The following is a 22,117-nucleotide window of genomic DNA, read 5'->3' as shown; positions in this document are numbered from 1 at the left end:
TTTCTGAGAATCTACTGAACCTACTGGTAACTTGTTTGCCACGTAGCAATAAAAAAATATACGAAAAACCTTGATTATTCTGGTTAGTCACATTGTACTGCTATTATTTTGAACAAGACTGTATGTGCAAAATAGCCCGTTGCGGATGGAAGTAATTAATCTTTGCAATAAGGGTAAAGTGAAAGGCAACCGTTTGTCTGGAGAAATACTAGAGGATTTAGTAATGCCTTTAAGCAAAAGCCGGATGGAAGTAGCAGAGAAAAGACTTGGAAAATCGGGATTAAAATATTTGGCATAAAACTGAATTCCTGCGAGTAATCTCCGAATTGAAGCAGGTTTAAGATTACGTTGTTCGAAATTAAAGGTAAGAAAGGAGCAGACAGTTGAAATCAAAATGGGAAATATAGGGATCTGAAAGGAAAAGCAGAACATTAAAAAAGAAGACCAAGAAGAAGTGTAAGCTTTATAGGTAGAAGGAGCTACTCCTTTAGACATATAATGTCTGGCTGATCTGACCAAGTCGTCTAATTTAACATTGCTGCTGATAGGGGCGGGCAAGGTGTGGGATCCATGCTGGCTGAAGGGCAAAGCCGTCTGAAAGTCTGAAAACGAAAACGGGATAGTGCATCAGCAATGACGTTAGAGTGTCCGGGTATGTGAACCGCTTTAATGATAAAATTATGTACGACTGATACCCAGATTAGGCGTCTAACGAAAGGCATGATCGTTGAGCAAAATGATCTGCCTTTATTGATGATGGCGACGACGGCTTCGTTATCACAGAACATCATGATACGTTTCCTTGACCATTTTGGACCCCAAATTATGCTGGCTATGACTATAGGATAAAGCTCGTGGAGCGCGGAAGAAACGGAGCCACGGCTATACGCGGGAAATGCGATTGGCCATTTCTCTGCGAACCATTGTCCTTGAAAGAATCCCCCAAATCCAATGGATGGTGCAGCGTCGGTAAAAAGGTGTAGGTCTGTAGATGATTCAAACGCATCGTTATAAAAAAAAGAAATACTGTTCCAATCGTTTAAAGGGGGGGGTGAAATGCTGTTTCATGCATACTGATCTTTTTACACTGTTAAAGACTTGGAATCCCATACTAAACATAGACAAAGTTTCAAAAGTTAAGGTGGACGTTTGATGGGAGTATTTCTTTGTCAAAAATACTACTTCCGGTTAGTCATAAGTTTCGGCAAGTTTTTTGAGATCATGCGTCCCCTTTGACGTTAATGGGGGCGGAATTTCCTTGTATGGGCCTTACGGACAATTCTACCGGAAGCGCGTGAGAGAGAGAGGGAGAGAGCGAAAGTAACAGGCTACGCCCATCAAAGCGCTGGCTTGTAGGATGCTGCACAGGTGATGTGCACATAACAATGTCACCAAAAAAGTGCGTTTTTGGTTGCCAGACCAAGACAGTCCTGCACAGATTCCCCAAAAACCCCGCGTTAAGGCAACAGTGGATGTAATTTGCTTTTCCGGATCAGCAACTGAGTTGCGCGAATGTTTATATCTGTTCGCTGCATTTCGGTGCCGACTGTTTCATAAACAAGGCCCAGCTCGACACAGGATTTTCCGATCGCCTAATGCTGAAGGATGGAGCAGTCCCAACGATAAAGGTCCCAACGTTAGTACCGCAGGCTGTGAGTAAGACTGCTTCAAATGTCTGTGTTTTTGCCTATGCTCATCAAGTAGCCCAAACATGATCACGTATAGTTAATTGATCAATGGAGCATGCGATGTGTAGTGCGTGTACATTTGTTTAGCTGGCCACTATATGTGTAATTTTATGTTTGTGTATTGTAAAAGCACTCCAAACAACAATACACAAAGAGGGGGGAAATATGTTGAACTAAATAAGCACGCTTCTTCATTCAAATGCGCTACTATTCCGTGTCTTTCTATGTAAACACTAACTTAGCCTGCCGTGCAAAACCAGTCCGCTTATTGTTTACACAAACCACGCGTAAACACACAAACACACGTGCACAACTGCACTTCCCACATGTACACCTTCAAAGACAAAAATACGACGATATAATTCAAGTATAAATATGTAAATAACACAAGCCGCTAAGCATATTATATAGTTAGTGTATAACTTGTACCACATAGAGACGTCCTGCTCTAGAAGTTTTTGCTGCTGCTCCTGTTCAACTGCAGCCTCTGGGTCTGATTCCGGATCATAGATGTATGGCTGTATCTGATTAAAAGCCATATTTTTATTTTGAATAAAGTTTTTTTCCCGCTGTTAGGGATGACACAGCTTTACGACGCACTCGACTCAACACAATAGCAGCAGCGAGCACACGTCATTATTTAGCTCCGCTCACACGACACACCCCCACCCGCTCGGCTTTTTTCGGAAAGACTCGGAACAGCGCATCTTTCTTATATAATTATAAAAAAAATAAAGACTTTTCGGAGATATGCAGGATGCAATGCTACTCTATAGGTACTCAAGATTGACATGACACTGACTGAAACTGAGTGTTTCACCCCCCCTTTAATAATTCCAAAATTTTATATCGGACATGCATCCTTCGTCTAAATGAAGCGAATCGCTTAGGTTAGGCGTAGAATGAGCCAATGTTAGCAAACGAGAAATGAAAGCTCTTCCTTGCGGAATTATACTCATGGCAAAATTGAGGTGACCGAGTATGGAAAGTATGTCACGTTTCGAAACGACACGTAATGAGGAAAAACTTTCCAAAAAGGATCTGATCCTTGCGAGCTTTTCTTGAGGAAGGGAAGCTTGCATTTTTACCGTATCGAGAGAAATGCCTAGAAATTCAAGCGAAGTTGAGGGACCCGTTGTTTTTTCCGCGGAGAGAGGCACGCGGACGTCATGAAATACCTGTTTAAGTATATCTAGGATGGAAGATTGAGAATTAGGAAAATCAATCAACAAAAATCATCAAGTAAATGCAGAACAAAATGAAGCTTACAGACATTCAGCAGGATCCAGCACAGAGCCTCCGAAAGACTGTTGAATATGTGGGGGCTACTTCTACACCCGAATGTGAGCCTTACAGCAAAATAAAACTTAGAATTCCATTTGACTCCAAAAAGATGCCAGTCAGAAGGGTGGATTGGCATGGTTTTGAAAGCGTCTGTGATGTCGGCCTTAGCTAACCAGGCTCCTTGGCCAGCTAACTTGATTAACTGGATGGCGTTGTCAACCGAGGCATAGTGTAGAGAGAAAGGAGTTAAAGGAATGCATTCATTAACACTTGCTATGTTGGGTGAATGAGGAGAAGACATATCGAAAATGAGACGTTTTTTGCCAGAATATTTGCGCGTTGCAATGCCAATAGAATTAACCCGAAAGGGAGAGAAAGGAGGAGAAGAAAAAGGGCCGATGACATATCCTTTATTGACTTCTTTTTCTAGTAGTGCTGCAACCACGTCGGGTTCATTTCTGGCTGACTGCAAATTTTTTGCAACGAAAGAGCCAGAAAGGTGTGAAAGAACTCCTACCCGAAACCCTTGAGACAAGCCAGTGATTAAATAATCCACAAAAAACGGATCGGGGTGATAAAAAAGGTAATTTGAAAGGTTAGGGATGTTGATAGGAGTAGATGGGTGACTATTCAGAATTTTCTCTGATTGTGGGCTTTCCCTAAGGCTGCAGGTTTGTACCGGCGTGGGCAGACGGATTTCGGGTGTGGATCCTTGCAAGAACTACAGATGTGAAGAAATTTACAGTTAGGGTATACACAAACAGATTCATTGAAACGAGAACAAATAGGAAAACCATTGAAATTTGTGGTATGGCGACCTCTGCTGTCCGAAGAGGGCCTTACTTTTTCAGCACTATGGACAGCAGCCGGATCTTTGTTTCCGAATGCTTTGGGGCAAAGTGCGGCCGAATGCCCGTGAGCGCTGCAAATAGCGCACGCCAAGATTTTTTGGCCGCCGAAATGACGGACGAGCAGTTCCGTGTCTGTAACTGACCAGTCAATCCTTGAATTGAAGAGTGCGATAAATGACGCGGATTTAGCGGAAAGTGACTTGTGGTACTCGTAAAACAACGTGCCTCCGTATCGTTGGCTGAAATCCGCAATCATAGATAAGTAGAGATCTAGCTCTTCCCTTCTCTCTGGAAAACTTTGGCACAAAATGTCTCTGTAAATGCCAATCGCAATAACGAATTCACCAAATGAAAGATTGCGTTGCAGACGAGGATCGGAGGTTTTAAGAAACACTGCCACGTCCCCACAATCCACCATCTTTCTGTCGGCAGCAGGTGAAGGGAGTAGTAAAGAAGCCAGATTAACATCCTTACCTTGGATGATGTTATTTCTTAGGTGAGGAGACACAGTTACGGCAGCTGGCGAAACGAAACGCCTACCGAAATTTTGAGCGGGAGCCGCTGTAGAGAGGTTGAAGATTGGAGAAGATAGTGGTGCCTGAACGTCTTGGAAAGGCGTCTGAATCGAGTGTAGAGGAGTAGGCATGGTAGAAGATGTGGAAGGCTCGTTCGAGGGGTTACTTGATCCGAAGGAGAAGGAATGTAGCTGCGGAATCGCCGATGAAGTCGTGGCCGGGTCTGAGCTGAGATTGTGGTGTGAGAAACGATGTTCGAACGCCGACATCTTGGACTCCAATCCTTTAACTGTTTGAGCGAGGCTTTGGACAGCAGAAAGGAGCTGATCATTCGTGTTTGATGGTTCGGCTCTTTGTGGAGAAGATGGTAGCCGAGCAGGTATTGCTGATCTTTTTTCTGGGTGAGGTGAAGATGATTTAGCGGACTTTTTCTTTCCGGTTGGTTTGGGTTGGGCTGCCGAAGTTGAGGCTTTTGAAGCGATGGACACTAATGGAATACCAAAAGTGTTCTGGGCCAGGAGGTATAGATCTTCTCTGGAGAGGCCTTGACTAACCGGTATGCCGGCTTCCTCGAGAGCTTTAATTATGTCCTCAGATGACCTGGGGGCCCATGGAGAGGTACAGCTCTGAATCCGAGAGCTGCGACGTGCAGCAGGAGGAGAAGGTGAGACGAAATCATCGTCAGAGTCAGAGTAGTCGCAGACAAATTGCGTGTCTTTAGACATTGTCGGCAAGTGACGCGTGCAACTGAATTGGAGCGTCAGCATCTGCGAACTCAAACATGAGTAAGTACCGATCTTTTATACCCGAGTATTAGAATGTGATTGGATAGATAGAAGTTAAAGTGACGTAACAATTAAGTCTTCCTGGCAGAACTTATGCTAAAGCTTTCATTTCTTGTGGCTCCAGAAGGATTACACCTTATTAAATAAAGCCCTATTCGGACTGGATTAGTTTAACATGGGGACGTGGGGGTAAAGTAATTATTACCAGAGGTTCTCTGTGATTTTAGTCCCGTCCGAATGTGCCATCTCGGTAATCATTACGGACAATGTCAGTAAAGATTACCGAGACTTTTACCTTCTGTAAAAAGGTCCGGAAAAATTACCTCAGGTATTACTAATCCCGTTCGAATAGACCTGCTGTAAAAATGTATGGTAAAATTCCGTCATTTCCTGTTTAAAAGTTAAAAAAGGAGCACATTTTGCGACCTTGCGCTTGAAGCATTCGGTTGCGTTGTAACTTAGGTGGTGGGACAAATCTGTGGAAAATGTCCAGTATTTTCCGCATATCATTTAAAGCAAAAGGAAGATCAAAAGCACTTATTAGAGGCACAACACATTTTAGCTCTAGGAAAGTGTCTACTACCAACATAATCCAATCAGAATCGTTAGACTGGACCTAACTGTTTATGAAAACACATATATTGGAGACGGAGTTCAGACTGGCGCTCAGGTTGTGTTTGCTCACGTTTTAACGGTAACGTCATACGCACATGACGTCAAGGAGGTGCGTAAAGCCAGTTACTCCTCCCACTTCTGCTAGTTTTACTGAGATGTCTTATCCCGTGCGAATTGGCCATTAATATTACAGACGTCCTGAGGTAAAATGACTTTACCCCCATGTCCCCATGTTAAACTAATCCAGTCCGAATAGGGCTTTAGAAATATACATTATTATTTCAAGCTAAAGAAATAAATGGCAGGAAAAGTAAATGCTTTCATAGTGATTTAACATATTCAAAAGAATGTATAAGTCATACTTCATTATTTTGCATTTCAATAAAATGGGAGCCAAAACCAAATTTGTAATTTAATACACTCACACATTTACTCTGTCCGTTATTTTTTGCCAAGCCAACTCTCTTGCTTTAGCTGATGCAGCTGTATTGCTTCTTTTTAATATTATTGGCTTAAACTCCTCATAAGCATGCATTAAAATTTCCAACTCCGCCTCTGTGAAATACGCCGCTCTCTTTTTTTCGCTTTGAGTTTCCATGGTGACCCGTGAAATCGGCGATCCATTGAAAATGTCTTTATACATGCACCGTGCACGTGCATTAACTCTGGGTAACCAGTCAGAGTGTGAGGGACCGAACAGTCCAAAAGAGGCAAATCATAAAAAATAGTTTCCAAAGGAATATTTAATCAATCCAAGCTGTTACACAAAGATTCAAAACAAAAAAACTAAAGTCAAAATAATCAAATCAAATATTTCGGCCTATAAAGGAGGTCAACAGAACAAAACTAAACTCAAATAACTTAATATATTTGAAACCAACCTGAACTGACCTACAAAGAGAACATTTGGGCCCCATTTATACCAGTGGACTAATCCATATTAAACACACAGGGGGGAGGGGAGACAAACCACAAACTTAAATCTAAATACAATCAAAATTCACAGGCCAGGCCAATGATCAAAATAAACCTAAACTCCTGTTACATCAATATAGAATCAAAGGAAAGAAACAAGACATTAACTTAATAAACCTAATATCAAAACATCCCATTCCCCCCCACAGTCTATCTGTTGATTGGTAGTGGCAAGCGGAACCAAAATGGCAGACGAAGCAGCAGGCCGGTCCTTTGCCTGCATGGACAGCGTACTGGAAGTCCCCGCTCACCACCAGCAGCGCCGACTCACCGCAGCTCAATGGTAACTTAAACTCAAAGAAATCAATATTAATGTGTGTACAACCCCCAAATGATGTACTACAACTGCAAATAAATATCTAACTGAAGCATTAAGTGTCCGTGTTTTCTTATCGAGCTGAAAATTATACATACTGAATCATTAAGTGAAAGAACAGAAATACTACCCTATAAACTAACTAAACAGTGTGAGTGTGAGTGTGAGTGCGACACATTACCGCTCATTGATGTGTGGCTGCATCGTGGGCCATCACACAGAGGTTAATTAAACTAACTCTTCTCAGGTGTTTTGGAACTGACATACTCATGGTATGCCTGTTTGGGGTAAATCAACCCAGAGGTTATAGTTTATCAAATGGTAAGTTAACCAAGCTTTCTGTAATACCCCCCAGATTGACAAGGGCCAAAATGTTACGGCTAGACGACTGGGTCAGAGCATCTGAAGCATTGGCCTCTGAAACACCTTCAGATTGAGTCAGGACATACCTCTTGTAAAAATCACAGTCCGTCTGTCTTGCCCACTCCTCACTGTGACACTGAAGCTGTCCCCTGCATTTCTGGGCTTCAACAAAGCCACACACCTCCAGTCAAGAGCAAGCTGAGTGGTGAGAACAGCAGATATTTGTTTCTCTGGGAGCGATACAGTTGTTTAAGGATCTCTGAACTCCAATCTGCTCCGATATTAGGAGTCAATGTCAATGACTTCCCTCACTTTAGTATAAATTCCTGAATGGTACATCTTCCTATTGTACTGTGTGCATTTCAGAGGAATACCCCACAGAAACGCGCTGTCTAAGGTAGCTAATAGGATCAGAACTGCTTGGGGAGAAAATTCACCCAATTCATTTACGTAGGCCTCAGGTTAATTTCCAGTGATGGTGTGTGAGGTGCACTTTGTGGAGCTCCTTGCTGGAGAAGATGTTGGTGGATCCACAGATTTTCTGCCTCGGTCTGCAAAACTAGTCTAAAGATGTTTTTTAACGGGATGAAGCAGTCCAACCGCACCCCAGACTTGTGCACTACACAGGTCACCCATTCATGGTATTCTGAGAGATGTTCAGTGAAACCCTCCCCATTAACATCTTCACTACAAAGAGTGCACTTAATTAAAATACTGCTCCGTGGGACTGCTTGCATGCCTGCACTGCTCGATGATCCTGGCAGTATGCCTGAACTGGCCGGTGGTCCAGCATGAATTTCTGCACTGCTCTGTGGGCCTGCCTGTACTGGTCTGTGGGCTAAAGAAAAATATTGTAGACTTGTAAAGCTGAATCATTTTGGTGCATAAATATCTAACACCTCTAAATTATCAAAATTAAAACTTTTCTGAAAAACACAATTAGTAGACCATCTGTCATCTGATTCATAGTTTATATATTTTTAAGAAAAGTAAACATTGTAATATACAGGTCCTTCAAAAAAAATTAGCATAGTGTGATTAAGTTCATTATTTTCCATAATGTAATGATAAAAATGTAACTTTCATATATTTTAGATTTATTGCACACCAACTGAAATATTTCAGGTCTTTTATTGTTTTAATACTGATGATTTTTGCATACAGCTCATGAAAACCCCAAATTCCTATCTAAAAGAATTTGCATATTTCATCCAACCAATAAAAGAAAAGTGTTTTTAATACAAAAAAAGTCAACCTTCAAATAATTATGTTCAGTTATGCGCAGAGGCTGAGCATTGAGTTTGATTTTGTGCCAGAGCTGCTTCATCGATGACTCCTTTAGGTGAGGCACTCATGCGAGAACGGGCCGTTTCGTCTTCATCATTTGCATCTAGGAAAATTATTTCAAACCAACACTAGTCAAAGCAAAGACATACTTTTTGTGGGATTTCGGTGACTTCAGCTGGTCAGCAATGGAATCATCTGTATAATTTTTTGTGACACTGAATCCATTTCTCCAGTAGGGTGACAACCACTGGTGAGAAATGTCCCTTTTCTCCTGTGCTACATCTTTTTTTCACTTTCGCTTTGAGGTTTTTTCAGCAGGTTTTCAGATTATTAACATCATTAATCACTCAAGTGGAAGTAAAACCGTTACATTGTTGCTGTTTAGTTACACTGAAGAATTCATATATTTCTAGGCTTATGAAATCTGCACGGGTTGCCGGAATGTTTTCATTGCCTGTTTGATCAGTAACGGCTCTCGTCATAGCGCTTCTTAAAAACAGCTGACATTTTTACAGGTCCCTAAATGCAGTCCATTCTCAAAAAAATTGCATATTGTGATAAAGTTCATTATTTTCCATAATGTAATAATAAAAATTAAACTTTCATTTATTTTAGATTCATTGCACACCAACTGAATTATTTCAGGTTTTTATTGTTTTAATACTGATTATTTTGGCATACAGCTCATGAGAACCCAAAATTCACATCTAAAAAAATTAGCATATCATGAAAAGGTTTTCTAAACGAGCTATACCATCTGAATCAACTAATTAACTCTAAACACCTGCAAAAGATTCCTGAGGCTTTTAAAAACTCCCAGCCTGGTTCATTACTCAAAACCGCAATCATGGGTAAGACTGCTGACCTGACTGCTGTCCAGAAGGCCATCATTGACACCCTCAAGCGAGAGGGTAAGACACAAAGACATTTCTGAACGAATAAGCCTTTCCCAGAGTGCTCTATCAAGGCACCTCAGTGGAAAGTCTGTGGGAAGGAAAAAGTGTGGCAATAAACACTGCACAACGATAAGAGGTGATAGGACCCTGAGAAAGATTGTGGAGAAGGACAGATTCCAGACCTTGGGGGACCTGCGGAAGCAGTGGACTGAGTCTGGAGTAGAAACATCTAGAGCCACCGTGCACAGGCGTGTGAAGGAAATGGGCTACAGGTGCCGCATTCCCCAGGTCAAACCACTTTTGGGTTACAGAGAAGCAGCACTGGACTGATGCTCAGTGGTCCAAAGTACTTATTTTCGGACGAAAGCAAATTTTGCATGTCATTCGGAAATCAAGGTGCCAGAGTCTGGAGGAAGACTGGGGAGAAGGAAATGCCAAAATGCCTGAAGTCCAGTGTCAAGTACCCACAGTCAGTGACGGTCTGGGGTGCCATGTCAGCTGCTGTGTTGGTCCACTGTGTTTCATCAAGGGCAGGGTAAATGCAGCTAGCTTTAAGGAGATTTTGGAGCACTTCATGCTTGCACCTGCTGAAAAGCTTTATGGTGTTTTCGTTTTTCAGCACGACCTGGCACCTGCTCACAGTGCCAAAACCACTGGTAAATGGTTTACTGACCATGGTATTACTGTGCTCAATTGGCCTGCCAACTCTCCTGACCTGAACCCCATAGAGAATCTGTGGGATATTGTGAAGAGAAAGTTGAGAGACGCAAGACCCAACACTCTGGATGAGCTTAAGGCCGCTATCGAAGCATCCTGGGCCTCCATGGTAAATGGACTGCATTTATATAGCGCTTTTATCCAAAGCGCTTTACATTTTTGCCTCACATTCACCCATTCATACACCAACGGCGATGTCAGCCATGTAAGGCGCCATCCAGCTCGTCGGGAGCAGCTGGGGTTAGGTGTCTTGCTCATGGACACTTCGACACTTGGTCAGGTGGAACTGGGGTTGAACCACCAACCTTCTGGTTTGTAGACAACCTACATGAACCACTGAGCCACTGCCGCCCATAACACCTCAGCAGTGCCACAGGCTGATTGCCTTCATGCCAAATTGAAGCAGTCATTTCTGCAAAAGGATTCCCGACCAAGGATTGAGTGCATAACTGAACATAATTATTTGAAGGTTGACTTTTTTTGTATTAAAAACACTTTTCTTTTATTGGTCGGATGAAATATACTAATTTTTTGAGATAGGAATTTGGGGTTTTCATGAGCTTTATGCCAAAATCATCAGTATTAAAACAATAAAAGACCTGAAATATTTCAGTTGGTGTGCAAAGAATCTAAAATATATGAAAAGTTTAATTTTTATCATTACATTATGGAAAATAATTAACTTTATCACAATATGCTATTTTTTTTTTTTATAAGGACCTGTAGGTAAAAAAAAAAAAAGCCATATCTAAACATTATCCAGAAGCGCAGACATTCTCTCTGGCCAAGTCTCATTTAAAATGGACTGTGGCAAAGTGGAAACTTTTCTGTGGTCAGGCAAATCAAAATGTGAAGTTTTTTTTTGTGCAAAAAACTAGGATGCCATGTCATCCGGACTAAAGAGGACAAGGACAAGTTCTGAAGCCTGCATCTCTGATGGTATGGGGTTGCTTGAGTGTGTGTAGCATGGGCAGCTTACACATCTGGAAAGACACCAATGCTGAAAGGTATATCAAAGTTCTAGAGCAACATATGCTTCCATCCAGGCGTCGTCTCTTTCAGGGAAGACCTTGCATTTTCCAATGTGACAATACCAGACCAAATACTGCATAAATTACAACATCATGGCTGCGTAGAAGAAGGATCCGGGTACTGAAATGGCCAACCTGCAGTCCAGATCGTTTACCCATTGAAAACATTTGGTACATCATAAAGAGGAAGATGCGACAAAGAAGACCTAAGACAGTTGAACAACTAGAAGCCTTGTTTTAGACAAGAATGGGACAACATTTCTATTCCTAAACTTGAGCAACTTGTCTTCTCAATCCCCAGATGTTTGCAGACTCTAATAAAAGAAGAGGGGATGCCACACAGTGGTAAACCAACTTTGAGATGTGTTGAGGCCATGAAATTTAAAATCGACTTATTTTTCCCTTAAAACAATGTTTTTTTTTAATCAGGTTTGTACGTTCAGAAATGTTTTTTATTTTTATTTTATTTTATTTTTACATTTCTCTATTTTGTAAACCTCTTGCCACATTAGCTATGTTTCCATCCAAAGTTCTGAATTTAACTTTTTCTTCTTGCCTTTTTCTTGCCTTCTTCTTGCCTTAATACCTTTGGGAATAAAACAGATAAAACTTTGTTTCCATCCAATGAGCTGAAAAGAACAAAATTGTCACTTCTTGATAAACTTGTGCTAAACATCAGAAAGGTATAAGAAAAATGGCAGTTGCTGCAGTAGGAGAAGCCACTTTATATAATTTCCGTATATGAAAAATTACATGCGCCTCAGAACACACAGGCGGAACACAATAAATGCTGTTATATTATCTTGCGTTTGGAGGCATATGGGAATAGATGTGTAAGACAGTTTTGGGAGGAAATTATACCAAACAACTTTGATGACAGACTTTTCTCAGGCATTTTAAAATAACCAAAACAGCATTTTTTCTGTGCATTGATACATTTTTTCTGTACATGAGTTTCCATCATTATTTAAGTGCATGTTTTCTTATCGGATGAGTGTGTCTGACTCCATTGTAAGTCCTTTATGTGCATTTTTAGAATTAATATGCATCTTGCGGTTTCCATCCAACTTTTGTTAATTCGATATCCCGAAATGCGTATATAAATAGGTGGATGGAAACAGCTAAAAAGGAACACTGCATATTTTTCCCAGAATGAATCTTTCCTTGGGTACATAAAAGGCTTCTCTGCTATTACATGATTCCTGAGGCGTTTCGTGTCTGGAACATATTCCACAGTGAAAACAAATCAGTTCTCAAACAAGTGAATTCTCATGTGGTATTTAGGGTTAAAGCTTAAACTTTTTCCACACTGACCACATAGGCTTCTCTCCACTGTGAATTCAAGGTTTCCGTGCTGATTGAAACTCATTCTCTCCAGTGTGAAGTCTCATGTGCCTTTTAAGGATTCCATTTCGTTTGAAACTTTTTCCACAGTGTTGGCAGGTGAAAGGCTTCTCTCCAGTGTGAATTCTCATGTGGACTTCAAGGTGTCCTTTTTGAGTGAATCTCTTTGTACACTGAGAGCATGTGTAAGGCTTCTCTCCAGTGTGAACTCTTATGTGTACTTTAAGGTTTCCATGTTGATCAAAACTCTTTCCACACTGAGGGCACGTGTAAGGCTTCTCACCAGTGTGAACTCTCATGTGGACTTTAAGGTTTCCATGTTGATCAAAACATTTTTCACACTGAGGGCACGTGTAAGGCTTCTCACCAGTGTGAACTCTCATGTGGACTTTAAGGTTTCCATGTTGTTCAAAGCTCTCTCCACAATAAGGGCAAGTGTAAGGCTTCTCCTTGGTGTGAATTCTCATGTGCCTAACAAGGCTTCCCTTTACAGTGAAACTTGTTCCACACTGTTGGCAGGTGAAAGGGCTCTCTCCAGTGTGAACCCTCATATGGTAGCTAAGGTTTCCTTTTCGGTTGAAACTTTTTCCGCAATGTTGACAGGTGAAAGGGCTCTCTCCAGTGTGAACTCTCATGTGGACTTCAAGGTTTCCATGTTGATTAAAACTCTTTCCACAGAGAGGGCACAAGTAAGGCTTCTCTCCATTGTGAATTCTCATGTGCCTGTTAAGGCTTCCTTTTTGAGTGAAACTTTTTTCACAGTGATGGCAGATGAAAGTACTCTCTTCAGTGTTAATTCCTATGTGAGTTTCAAGGTTTTCATCTTGATCAAAAGTCATTCCACACTGAGGGTATGTGACAGGCTTCTCTTCATTGTAAATTTGTGAGCAATTGTAAGATTTTTCTTCAGTTGTGAAATCATAATGCATTTCATATTGATTTTTCCCCTCCATTTCATTCAGGACTTCCCTCTCCTCTTTCAGCACCCTCTGGCCTAAGACAAAAAAGACAAATTTGTTAACCCTACAAGTTAACCCTAATTTAATGGTACAAAGCAACAGACCCACTTAGCTACTGAAAGAGGTGTTACATGTAATCTGAGAACACTTTCTTTAGGACATGTCCCATAAACTTTTTTTTACAAAAAAACAACAAAAGAACCAGGCACACTCCCTGTTCAACTGAATAGCCAAACAAGTGCCACGCAAAAGCAGAAGTTCAACCATTTAATTTTTATAAGCAGCAAGGAAGAAAAAAAAAAGATGGAGATCTTTAAGTTATGTAGGCAGCTATCAAATAGCAGAAATTAAGTAAACTGTTGTGCCTCCAGTTTGAGTTGTAAAATGGATCATCAGTATTCTAAACCACTGTGTATAGCATAGACTATCCAGCATATCCAGTCCCTCTTATTAATTTAGCTAGTTGATCATTAATTTAGGGCTAGCCTACTTGTTTTACTTTCACACTTTATTTATTTATTTATTTACTTTTATTTAATATTTAGCCTACTTAACCCATTTAATCCCACTGGTCACAATTGTGACCACAATTTTTCCTTGCATTTTTTAGTGTAAAATTGAAAAGTAACTCATATTATGAAGCATATGTTCATATATATTGAAAATGTAAGATGTCTATATGAGTTTATGGCAGGTCTAACATGATTGGTTAGTTTGGTCATGTGACCACACACATTTATTTCCTGGTACTGCTGTCTTAACGGAAGGATGACGTCAAAGCTCAGAAAGGACAGGTAAGAATACTAAGTTCCTTTTTGAGGAGCTCATAATTTTTTTGCACATATCATCATGAAAGGCTTATCTATACATACACATTGAAATTAAATGAAAACATGCTTTATTCTGTTGTCAAATTGCAAATAAATGAAGACGGTCACAATAGTGACCGGTGGTATAACACAGGGAGTCTATGTTACCCATATGTAATTCTGTGTTATTTTTATGAACTCTCTTACAGAATGACTTTAAGTCAAGTTTTGGATTTACTTGACACTGATGATCCAGAGCCTGCAATTTGTAATATAGCAGTGGTCCCTAAGATAGAGAAGGATGCAATAGAAAGCGACTGTGATAGCGATGCATCTGACATGGATTTTACTGGTGACTCAGCTCACATACCATCAAGAATTTTGAATTCTACTGCAGAACTGTTTGGATATGATAATTTTGAGGAAATTGAACCTGAATGCGAGGACCAACCAAAACTCACAATTCAAACAAGAAGTCTCTCAAGAAAACTTAATTCTGCTTCATCATCTTTGTTGCCATCTTCAGATGCTACTACTGCCACCATGCCGCCCTTGGCAGAAAACATCCCTGAAACTGCTTGCGATCACCAACCGAAACTCAAAATCCAAACAAGAAATCGTACAAAACAACTTGAAGTTGCCTCATCATCTGTATTGCCTTCTTCAGATGCTACTACCACCACCATACCAGTGCCCTTGGCAGAAAGCACCCCTGCTCAGCTGATTAAAAGGAAAAACAAGAGTAGGTGTTTCAGAAAGTCTAAAAAAACCGCAAAAAGCAATTTGCCTGACTACATTGTGTATGAACCGACTGCAGCACAATGTCTAAAAGCAACAAATCCGAATCCATTGGATGTGTTTTTAGCAATGTACCCCACATCTCTGAGAGATCTTACCATAGAAATGTCAAATCTCTACTCTGTTCAAAACAAAAACAAACCTCTTAATTTAAGCATGGATGAACTACTTGTATTCTATGGTGTGCTCCTCACCTCTGGATATTGTACTGTTCCACGACGGCATTTGCTCTGGTCACTAGATGGGGATGTCCACAACAGCAGCATCTCCAATGCTATGAGACGAAACCGATTTGATGAAATTATGGCTTCCATCCATGTTGTGGACAACACAACGTGCAACAATGACCCCTTCTTTAAGGTGAGGCCAATCTTCCAGGAGCTAAATAGCTCATACAAAATTCTGCCATTCAGTAAATGGCTGTCAGTAGATGAAAGTATGATTCCCTACTATGGGCGCCACGGGTACAAGCAGTTCATAAAGGGAAAACCAATCCGCTACGGCTATAAGGTTTGGAGCCTTGCATCCTCAGGGGGTTACCTCTACCACATGGAGCCTTATGCTGGAGTGCATACCCTTCTTCCAGAGACTGGGTTAGGTCATGGGCCCAGTGTAGTGCTGGGTTTGGCTGAACAAGCCGGTGTTCCAGGAGGATGCAACTTCACGCATGACAACCTTTTCACCACATTATCCCTGATTGATGAGATGACAAAGCAAGGATATGGGTGCACTGGGACCATGCGGCAAAACCAGTTGTGTGATGTGCCATTTAAACCAATGAATGAATTCCAAAAGCTACAGAGGGGCTCCACAGAAGTTTTGTCTGAAGGAGAAAAGCTACTGGTGAGGTGGAGGGATAACAGTGTGGTCACTGTTGCAAGCAATGTGGAAAATGTCTACATTGAGTTACCAACTAGGAGATGGAACAAGGAAAGAAAGGCATATGAGTACCTTCAACAACCTCAAATAATCCACTCTTACAACCAGCAAATGGGAGGAGTAGATCTACATGATCTTCAGGTGTCCCGTTACCACTGCACAATAAGATCAAAAAAGTGGTGGTGGCCAATTTATGCCTGGACTCTCCACAGTGCTGTGGTCAACAGTTGGCTGTTCCACAGAGATGTCATGGATGGTGACTATGATCTCCTTGGATTTCAGCGAGTAGTTGCCCAAAGTCTCCTGAAAAAATTTGGTACTGCACCAAAAGGACAAGGGAGGCCATCCTCAATGTCAGCTGCTGTAACTGATATTCCCAGGTTTGATGGTGTTGCTCACTGGCCGATAAACACAGGTAGGCAGATTTATATGAAGATTTGTTTTTATTATAACATTTAACACCTGCAGATGTGTTCCAAAAGCTATACAAAAGAGAAATCATTGTGTAATTGTTAATTTTGTTTTAAAGGGAACAGGTTTCTCAGATGTCGTGTCTGTGATGGTCGCACATCATTTGGTTGTGAAAAGTGTGCCAGGCCAATGCATATTGAGTGCTTCAAAACGTTTCATAACGTCTGAGGGAGTTACCTAATCAATGAGTTCCGCACCAGGACACCGTTTTTTCCCCGCTGCTATGTCCTTAGGAAGGTGTCTACTCAAGTTACATGAGTTCCAAACCAGCACACAGTTGTAACTGTTGATTGATAATTTTTGTGACGATTTGTTGTTATTAATGAATTATGTTCTTTGGCATTGTTACATGTTACATGTTTCCTATAGGCTCATATTTAATAATTTGTTTATTTATTTTAATTTGTTTATTTGTTTTAATTTATTATTTTATTTCTGAAAGTTTTTTTTCATTTTGTAATTTTAAGTATTTTGTGTTATTTATAATGATTACATTCTAAGCAATTTCCTACAATGTGTTATTTTACCATAATTTTATTAAAATATTTATTATTTTTGAAACTGAGCCAGACAATGTTTACCTATTTGTTAATCGAATAAAACACTTCAACAATTTAATCCAGTCTTTATTTTTTTTAATTTCTGGAGATTTATGTATTTATATACAACAACTTAGACTCCCTGTGTTCTACCACCGGTCACAATTGTGACCAGAGATAAAACTAATTTTTTCATGGACTTTTCAAATATTTTTTTACATTATTGACATTGATTGTTTAATATACTTACAAATACAACACAAACTCATATATTTCATCTCTGGGAAAAATTTGGGATTAAATGGGTTAATCTTATGATGACGGGAAGTGGGAACCGTTGTCCATCTTGACACAATGTCATGTTTGTCCTTTTTTCCCCACCGTTTTATTTCATGAACGCGAGTCAGTGGATGTCACGCAATGTGACAGCTGTACAAAAAGTGCATTATGGCGTTTGACATTTCAAACTGTGATTTTATTTTAATCATATTTCAATTTCATTATAATTATAAACTCTGTTTTTTAGCGCATAGTTTTATTATTTGCTGCACTTTTTTCTACAAGGTAATTGCCTAACTAACTTAACGAATAAATTATTATTTACGATATTTTGAAGTGCCCACGATAACAATATCGTGCATATTCATTATCGTGATATATCGCATTACCGAAAATCGGCACATGTCTACCCGTGTCCCTCGTTTAGTTAGTCATCTGTGATTGTATTAAAGTTCCTCGTTCACTCTGTCTTTGTCCGGTCACCGTTCTACTACAGTTGAGTTTATCTGTTTTTCCAGAAGTTCTTCTTGTAATTCTGAAAGCTTTATCAGTAAACTTCATGTGAGTTCTACAGTTACCCGTCTCTGTCTTGCTGCCTGAGCCGACTGCAACAGATGACTGGACCAAAACCTAACAAGATGGCAGAGGAAATCCTCCTCTTCCTCTGGCAGGGTGGCTGCCCGCTGGAGTGGTAAAGTCTGTAAAGGATTTTATTAATTATCTCCTCCTTCTAAATGGTTCTGATTTCTTGGTTGATGCTGTTGAAGAAAGTCATGATCATCTAGTCCATCCCTGTAAGCCAGAGGACTTTCCAGCTTACCTGATTCCCGAGCTCTCCACATGCCACTCCTGCCAAGAAGGCCTCTGCCATCAAGGAGCCAGCACAGGAAGGCTTGTTTGTCCATGAGTCTGCTCCAGACTCTCCTGGGCCAGCTCCCAGTCTCCTGGACTTCCACTCCAGCCCCCCATGGGCCCTCCGCTCCAGCTCTCAAGCCCAAACCAACCCATGAACCCTCTCAACATCCCTTAAATTCCACAAAACAATTTTTTGGGGGACTCCAGGGCCCTGTCTGGCAATACTGCACAGCAGTGTTTAAAGGGTCATGAAACCCCCTCTTTCAGCTCAAATCCACCTCGCAATCTTTTTGAAAAATGATACTTAAATGGGCGTGGGTGGCAGTTAGAAGAAGGGAGGGGGTGGGTGTGGCAGAGCGAGGCAGGGGAGAAAGAGGAGGGCAAGCAACTGTCATCTGTCACTGCAGTGGCCCGTGCCAACTCAATAAATACAGTCTTGTTCAAAATAATAGCAGTACAATGTGACTAACCAGAATAATCAAGGTTTTTAGTATATTTTTTATTGCTACGTGGCAAACAAGTTACCAGTAGGTTCAGTAGATTCTCAGAAAACAAACAAGACCCAGCATTCATGATATGCACGCTCTTAAGGCTGTGCAATTGGGCAATTAGTTGAAAGGGGTGTGTTCAAAAAAATAGCAGTGTCTACCTTTGACTGTACAAACTCAAAACTATTTTTTACAAACATTTTTTTTTTCTGGGATTTGGCAATCCTGTGAATCACTAAACTAATATTTAGTTGTATGACCACAGTTTTTTAAAACTGCTTGACATCTGTGTGGCATGGAGTCAACCAACTTGTGGCACCTCTCAGCTGTTATTCCACTCCATGATTCTTTAACAACATTCCACAATTCATTCACATTTCTTGGTTTTGCTTCAGAAACAGCATTTTTGATATCACCCCACAAGTTCTCAATTGGATTAAGGTCTGGAGATTGGGCTGGCCACTCCATAACATTAATTTTGTTGGTTTGGAACCAAGACTTTGCCCGTTTACTAGTGTGTTTTGGGTCATTGTCTTGTTGAAACAACCGTTTCAAGGGCATGTCCTCTTCAGCATAGGGCAACATGACCTCTTCAAGTATTTTAACATATGCAAACTGATCCATGATCCATGGTATGCGATAAATAGGCCCAACACCATAGTAGGAGAAACATGCCCATATCATGATGCTTGCACCTCCATGCTTCACTGTCTTCACTGTGTACTGTGGCTTGAATTCAGAGTTTGGGGGTCGTCTCACAAACTGCCTGTGGCCCTTGGACCCAAAAAGAACAATTTTACTCTCATCAGTCCACAAAATGTTCCTCCATTTCTCTTTAGGCCAGTTGATGTGTTCTTTGGCAAATTGTAACCTCTTCTCCACATGCCTTTTTTTTAACAGAGGGACTTTGCGGGGGATTCTTGAAAATAGATTAGCTTCACACAGACGTCTTCTAACTGTCACAGTACTTACAGGTAACTCCAGACTGTCTTTGATCATCCTGGAGGTGATCATTGGCTGAGCCTTTGCCATTCTGGTTATTCTTCTATCCATTTTGATGGTTGTCTTCCGTTTTCTTCCACGTCTCTCTGGTTTTGCTCTCCATTTTAAGGCATTGGAGATCATTTTAGCTGAACAGCCTATCATCTTTTGCACCTCTTTATAGGTTTTCCCCTCTCTAATCAACTTTTTAATCAAAGTACGCTGTTCTTCTGAACAATGTCTTGAACGACCCATTTTCCTCAGCTTTCAAATGCATGTTCAACAAGTGTTGGCTTCATCCTTAAATAGGGGCCACCTGATTCACACCTGTTTCTTCACAAAATTGATGACCTCAGTGATTGAACGCCACACTGCTATTTTTTTGAACACACCCCTTTCAACTAATTCAACTAATTGCCCAATTGCACAGCCTTAAGAGCGTGCATATCATGAATGCTGGGTCTCATTTGTTTTCTGAGAATCTACTGAACCTACTGGTAACTTGTTTGCCACGTAGCAATAAAAAATATACTAAAAACCTTGATTATTCTGGTTAGTCACATTGTATTGCTATTATTTTGAACAAGACTGTATATGGGGTAAAACAAAGAAATTCAGGATCTTTAAAGCTGGCAAAATTAAAGTCCAATAAAATACACTGACAAACATTTGTTTGGCCCCTTAAAAGTAACTGAATGCCCTGCTACATATTAGATTAATCATAATTGTTTAAAACATAGAAATGCACATACACAATTATTTTTTTCATTATAAATATATTTCATTATAAATATATATTTAAATACATACATTTAAAAACAAAAGTGTGAAAAAAACGTACGTAGCCGAGATCTACACACATCCCAAAACACCAATAATAAAGATGGACAGTGACCGTAAAGTTTGCAGTGGTAGAAAATAAATATCACTTTAAGAAAATAATATTTTAATAGAGTGAACAATTCTGTCTCAAGTATTTTTTTTAATGTTATTTAATATAATTTCTTAGTACTTTTTAAATGTCACACCATGGGACACATTTACAGTATTGTTGAGTGAAAAAGTGAAAAAAATATGTGAAGTCATTGACAAAATCAGTGACCACTATTGTTTTCATACTACACTTTATATGGATTTTTTTCTTAAAAAGTTATGTTTTCCAAAAAAAAGTTATTTTTCTTGGTCATTTGTCAACTACCCATATACTCTTGAATGCCGCACAGCGTTCGACTGGTCAAAAGAGCTAAACATGTCTTTCAACATGAGACGACCCACATCCTTCAAAAAATACTAATTTCTGTAGAGCTGGACATTTTAAGAACCAAATAACTGAGTTCAGCTTTGAGAATGAAACCAACCTGTTTGTTCCTCAGTATCTTCTTGTTTCACTATAAATGTTTCTTCAATCTTCATGTCTTCACTCTCTTCTTTAATAAACGCCATCTTTATAATAGTCTCACGTGGATCTCGGCTGCTTCACCAGGAGTTTTTCTGTGTGTTTGGACATGGTTATGTTTAATTTGACAATAAATAATAAAGTAAAATAAATCAACACTAAATCTCTGGGTGTGTCCCAATCAGCTAGTTCAGAAGTCAGCACACTAATAAGAGTCATACTTGAAACAAACAGTAAATGATGCATTTCATATTTAGTTGAGATTTATAATTAATGGGTGGGTAATTTAATATTACACTTTCATCACAACATTTACAGTTGGTTTGTTAAAATTGCCGTTGCGTGGTTGTGTTCTCGTTGTATTTACACTGTTTTGACCAGCATGTGTCGTCAGCGTGCGGTGATTCGAGCAATATGAATCACTGAATCATTTTACGAATCAACTGTTCAATTAACTCGGAGTGTCGAAAAGCTCCGTTTCTCCCCTTTTACTGCTTGCCAGTGACCATATTTGTGTTTACAACGAACTGACTGACGATTAGGGAACGAAATGAGACGCACCTTTTCTGTTACTCGTGTGGATGAGGTTTACTCACAAAAATAATGTTCATGTGTGTTATATAAAGCATTACAGTGTTTCAAACAAAAACATTTAATTAATTTTACAGGTCCCGTAACAATAATAAAATTGATTGAACAGCTTGATTTCGTTTAAACGCCTTAAATGCCTTTAAACACCAACCTTTCTCCAGCCGAACCACAACAGCGCGGTGCACACTTATGACGTCACGTCGCCAGACCAAAATAAAAGTCATAATCTCACATATTGTCTAAAATCACAAAAGGTGCATAGAAAATTACATACAAATATATTTAATATTAACAAATCATCAAAATATTAGGAACTACTAATGACACAATGTGAGTTTCTGTCTTAAAGGGAAAAAAAATATGTTTGGGGCAAAAACCATTTATCAGATATCAACACAAAAAAGT

At 40.0% G+C, this 22,117-nt stretch overlaps 1 protein-coding gene across 3 annotated transcripts; it reads right to left on the bottom strand.

Annotated features, from left to right (window-relative positions):
• Positions 1–11,070: 11,070 nt before the first annotated feature.
• LOC137049702 (gastrula zinc finger protein XlCGF57.1-like) lies at positions 11,071–21,917 on the bottom strand. Of its 3 annotated transcripts, none has more exons than XM_067428320.1 (3): positions 21,864–21,917; positions 21,084–21,216; positions 11,071–13,661 (listed from the first exon to the last, which is right to left on the bottom strand). In XM_067428320.1, the coding sequence occupies exons 2-3, from the start codon at positions 21,166–21,168 to the stop codon at positions 12,664–12,666; spliced, it is 1,083 nt and encodes a 360-aa protein (XP_067284421.1). In that variant the 5' UTR covers positions 21,169–21,216; positions 21,864–21,917; the 3' UTR covers positions 11,071–12,663. The 3 variants fall into 3 exon arrangements, with proteins under 3 accessions (XP_067284421.1, XP_067284422.1, XP_067284423.1); XM_067428321.1 differs by lacking the exon at positions 21,864–21,917 and adding an exon at positions 21,683–21,847; XM_067428322.1 differs by lacking the exons at positions 21,084–21,216; positions 21,864–21,917 and adding an exon at positions 18,222–18,430.
• Positions 21,918–22,117: the final 200 nt, after the last annotated feature.

The sequence above is a fragment of the Pseudorasbora parva genome, chromosome 20, assembly GCF_024679245.1.
Source record: "Pseudorasbora parva isolate DD20220531a chromosome 20, ASM2467924v1, whole genome shotgun sequence".
In the NCBI taxonomy this organism is placed as follows: Eukaryota; Metazoa; Chordata; class Actinopteri; order Cypriniformes; family Gobionidae; genus Pseudorasbora; species Pseudorasbora parva.
The sequence above is the reverse complement of the archived record's forward strand: the minus strand, read 5'-3'. Positions and strand labels throughout refer to the sequence as shown.